The 4084-nt window shown below is 30.9% G+C and overlaps 1 protein-coding gene across 6 annotated transcripts; it reads left to right on the top strand.

Annotated features, from left to right (window-relative positions):
* Positions 1-528: 528 nt before the first annotated feature.
* On the top strand, positions 529-2608 carry LOC138912398 (uncharacterized). Of its 6 annotated transcripts, none has more exons than XR_011417930.1 (5): positions 529-884; positions 968-1042; positions 1129-1415; positions 1923-1968; positions 2045-2608. XR_011417930.1 is itself a non-coding variant. In XM_070213178.1 (4 exons), the coding sequence occupies exons 1-4, from the start codon at positions 653-655 to the stop codon at positions 2063-2065; spliced, it is 615 nt and encodes a 204-aa protein (XP_070069279.1). In that variant the 5' UTR covers positions 529-652; the 3' UTR covers positions 2066-2606. The 6 variants fall into 6 exon arrangements, 1 of the variants encoding a protein (XP_070069279.1); XR_011417928.1 differs by having other exon boundaries at positions 1920-1968; positions 2045-2607; XR_011417929.1 differs by having other exon boundaries at positions 971-1042; positions 1129-1968; positions 2045-2598.
* The last annotated feature ends 1476 nt before the right edge of the window (positions 2609-4084 follow it).

The raw sequence follows: 4084 nt of genomic DNA, 5'->3' as shown, positions 1-4084 counted from the left end.
GCATGCTCATGTAACAGCTTATGTACAAGTTCAAAAATAGTCTCCAGCCAAAATCCCCCACCACCCTACGTATACAAAGTCAAAATAGTTTCCACATACGCACACGCAAAGACTTCGAAGATCTTCCATTACAAGTGGTTTCTATAATTATGTTCAGACTCGCATGCTCATGTACGTACACATCATCAAAAATAGTTTCCAGACACAATCGCCCGCATCGAAAGGCCGCACCCTACGTATACAAAATCAAAAATAGTTTCCACATACGCACACGCAAAGACTGATAGAATGTTCTGCTTTCTGTGGAGGGCGATAAGAATGTTCTGCTTTCTGTGGAGGGCGTGTGGAGGGCTATAAGAATGTTTACTCAAGGTTTGTATATATTGTTTCTGTTTGTTGGACTGGTTCGCCAGCATATTTAGGAATGATTGCCCCATCCCTTTATTCGTTTACATAAGAGTAATATACTGAAAATTCTAAATAAATACCACTGGGGCGCTTATGATTTTTTCAGTAGCGATCGCAAGCAAGACAAGACGGTGAAAATTGGAGCTCAAATTGCTCATATAAAAGTGAAAGTGAAAGCTAAAAACTCAAACTTTATTATTAATTGTGTGTGTGTGTGTGTGTGAAAATGAATAATAATTAAATAATGAAACTATTTTTAATAATAGTTTCTGTAATAGGAGTAGTGGAAATGGGTGTAATACCCACTTCACATCTAACGACATACAACGAGACAATGGAAACCACAATTATTCAAATTTTACTCCCTAACAATGATGTTTTGAATATTCAGCTGAAATTGTATCTATTTAAGAACAGTTCACTAGCGAATATAAATAACATTGATGAGTTAGAGAGTAAACTAAAAACCTCCCAAGGTAAGAACATCAAAACAATAATAACAATAAAAATTTTTTTTTTTTTTTGTTTTATTACTTTTCTATATGTTATTTAATTTCAGAAGCAACAACAATGGCAAGCTATATAACAGAAGAGAGGAAACTAAAAAAAGATGAAGACGACGAAGCACCACAAGGTAAATATCAATATAAATAACAATCACAAATTACTTTTTTTCCTTTTTCGATTTTTGTTAACTTTTGTTATGATATTTAATTTCAGAAACAACAACAACAACAACAGAAACAACAACAACAGAAACAACAACAACAGAAACAACAACAACAGAAACAACAACAACAGAAACAACAACAACAGAAGCATCATCATCATCAACAGAAGCATCATCATCCTCAACAGAAGCATCATCATCAACAGAAGCAACAGAATCATCATCATCAACACCCCCACCAGCTAATTTCCAAATCTATGATGAGTACGATGATTTGTCGTCACCCTCCAAACAATCATTTACGCCACTAAATGAAGAAGATGGTAATAATGATAATGTAAGTGAAGAGTCAAAAATTTTAAATAAAACAGAGAAGCGTAGTGTAGAAAAAAAATATTCTTTTCTTAAAAAGGAATTGTTAGAGAAGTTTAAATCAGACTTGCTTGAAAGGGAAAATAGAGAGGGCGGAACTATTGTAACAGGAAACAGAGGTTTCGATAGATATTATAAACTCGGTTATAGAGACCTTTTCACTTTAAGAATCCAGTGCCATTACGTTTCAAAAAGGTTAAAAAAACATTCTCATCTAGATATGTATAAGATTCAAATAAACTGTGTAGAAATTGATGAAGAACTTTTTTACTATCCACTTCTACCAAAAACAATAGATTTACCACCTCCACCCAAGATAAGTAAAAGAGAGGTTATAACAATTGAGGAACTAGACTTGAGTGGTATAGACTCTGATGGGGGAAAATTATGTCTATTAGAGTGTAGCGAGTTGTTGAACCGCAACAACTTTTATATGAATTAGGGATAACATATTACTTATTTATTTCAGAAGGATATAAAAATTCCTCAAGGAAATAATATATTAAACAAAACAAAAGGCAAGTTAATTTACTTTAGTATATATTATTTCATTTCATTAATTCGTTTTTTTTTTTTTTGTTTGTGTCATTTCAGTTGAATATGTTCACCTTTTAGGATTTAACGTAGTTTCAGTAAATTCAATTTCTAATAATATTTCTAGTTTTAATTTAACTGATGATGACATCACACAACTTTATCACCAAAATATAAACATTAACTTAAGCAATAGCGATGAGAGTAATGAAAATAATGATATTACTCCTGAACAAGTAGAGTTGGGTTATTATCTAAAACAGATAAGGGAAAAAAACGAGGAAGAAAAATCAGCTGAAGAAGAAGATGAACCTGTTCAAGACAGGGATTCTGAACCTGAAGCTAAAATGAACCCACATGAATTAGAACTGTGGAATTATCTATATAGGCAACGGGTACAAAACCAATCAAATAAAATATACTCACCCAATTTATAAAAAATTTCCAAAAAAAAAAAATTAAAAACACACCCAAATATTTTATATTTAATACTCAATTTATTGAAATGTATTTGTTATTCGTGCAACTTAATGTTATACTAACAAAATATAAACATTTATATATATATATATTGCTTAAGATTTATATATATTTTGTTAATTTTTATTGTTCAACACCTTTTATCAAACTTACTAATTAAATAAATATTTTGCATTGTTAAATCTAAAATTGTTTCTGTTTTTTGGGATCGGGGGGCAATTCATTATAAAACATTTCAAGTTCAAGCGACTTGTATAGTAAATCATGTTCAACATTTTCAATTTCTGTTTTTAGACGCTTGAGTAAAGTTTTTTGTTCCTCAGTCTGGAATTCAAGACTTTCTATTTCATCTACCTGTCTCCCCAAAACAAGTGACTCTCCCTCAAGGATTTGAACATTTGATATGAGTTCCCTTTCTATTAAACCCTTATGATGATAAGGGAGTGTAGACATTTTATCACCCTCAACTTTTCTCTTCGTATCATTACCATCGAGAATTATTTTTGTCATTTTGTAAGTATTTATGGTATGATTTTTAGATCTAAAAACTGACATGCCGCCATACATTCGATTTTCAGTGAAAAGAACCTTTTTATATTTTTCAATATCTAGATACTCTAGTGCTGTTCTCGTTACTCCCTTAGATTTCATAAACGATTTGTCCATAGAATCAATTTTATAACAATAAACCTTAGGACGGAGACCAACAAACTCTGACATTGGTCTACCATGAAGCTCATCTTTAAAAACACCTAATACCGCTTTATTGCATATTTTAAAATTATATAAGTTGGCTCTTTCTTCGGAATAACCAGATGTATCAAATTTGAATTCTATATCATTCCGAATATCTCTATAAAAATCATCAGTTTTAATTGTATAGATGAAGGAATCTGTATCCATGTAATTTAATCTTATATTATCTTGAAATTTCGGTTTCATATACTGATAATGGAAATTATACATGTTCCACTTTGATAACTCTAATACTGTAAACCCAAGATACATGGGTTTATCGTATACATATGACATTCTTCTCATTTGAATTGTATAAAAATCATTCTCTAGTTTTGTAGCACTTTGAAAATTAAATTTGGAAATTAATGCTCGTGCACATAATTTTTTACGACCACTTTTATTATTATTATTCTGTGGAGGATCCCAATCACAAACTATTTTAATGTCAACGCGATTCTCGATATTTTCTAGGGTTTTACCGTAGACTGCATTATTTAATAATTTAAAAAAATCTTTTTCAAATGAATTTTTAGCTTTTTGACGATATTGAGCCAAGGTTTTTGCTCAAAACGTATCCCTCTATGAATTTTTATTAGCTGCAACCCATTAAGCAAACATTGCTGTAAATTTTTATAATGAATGATATAATTTTTTTTATTTCCGAGGTCGGCAATTAATTTTTTTACTTTTTCGCTATTAGTGGCTAACTTTGTTGATGAACAAAACGGTAAATCACTATGTAAATCATGGATACTGTATGGATAGTCCAAATCCACTTCTAAAATATAACCATAATGTCCATCGCTTGGAATATTTTCTACTACCAAATTTTCTATGTCTATGGGAGACAACCACTTAAACCCTTGGTAAGGTAAAGGTTGA

The sequence above is a fragment of the Drosophila takahashii genome, chromosome 2R, assembly GCF_030179915.1.
Source record: "Drosophila takahashii strain IR98-3 E-12201 chromosome 2R, DtakHiC1v2, whole genome shotgun sequence".
Taxonomy (NCBI): Eukaryota; Metazoa; Arthropoda; class Insecta; order Diptera; family Drosophilidae; genus Drosophila; species Drosophila takahashii.
This window is presented reverse-complemented; position numbering and strand designations above follow the sequence as displayed.

Coding starts and splice junctions, on each gene's coding strand:
- LOC138912398 (XM_070213178.1), top strand. CDS start 653: ATGAAACTATTTTTAATAATAGTTTCTGTAATAGGAGTAGTGGAAATG. Junction 1,043..1,128: donor AGACGACGAAGCACCACAAG/GTAAATATCAAT, acceptor ATTTAATTTCAG/AAACAACAACAACAACAACA. Junction 1,416..2,044: donor AAGATGGTAATAATGATAAT/GTAAGTGAAGAG, acceptor GTGTCATTTCAG/TTGAATATGTTCACCTTTTA.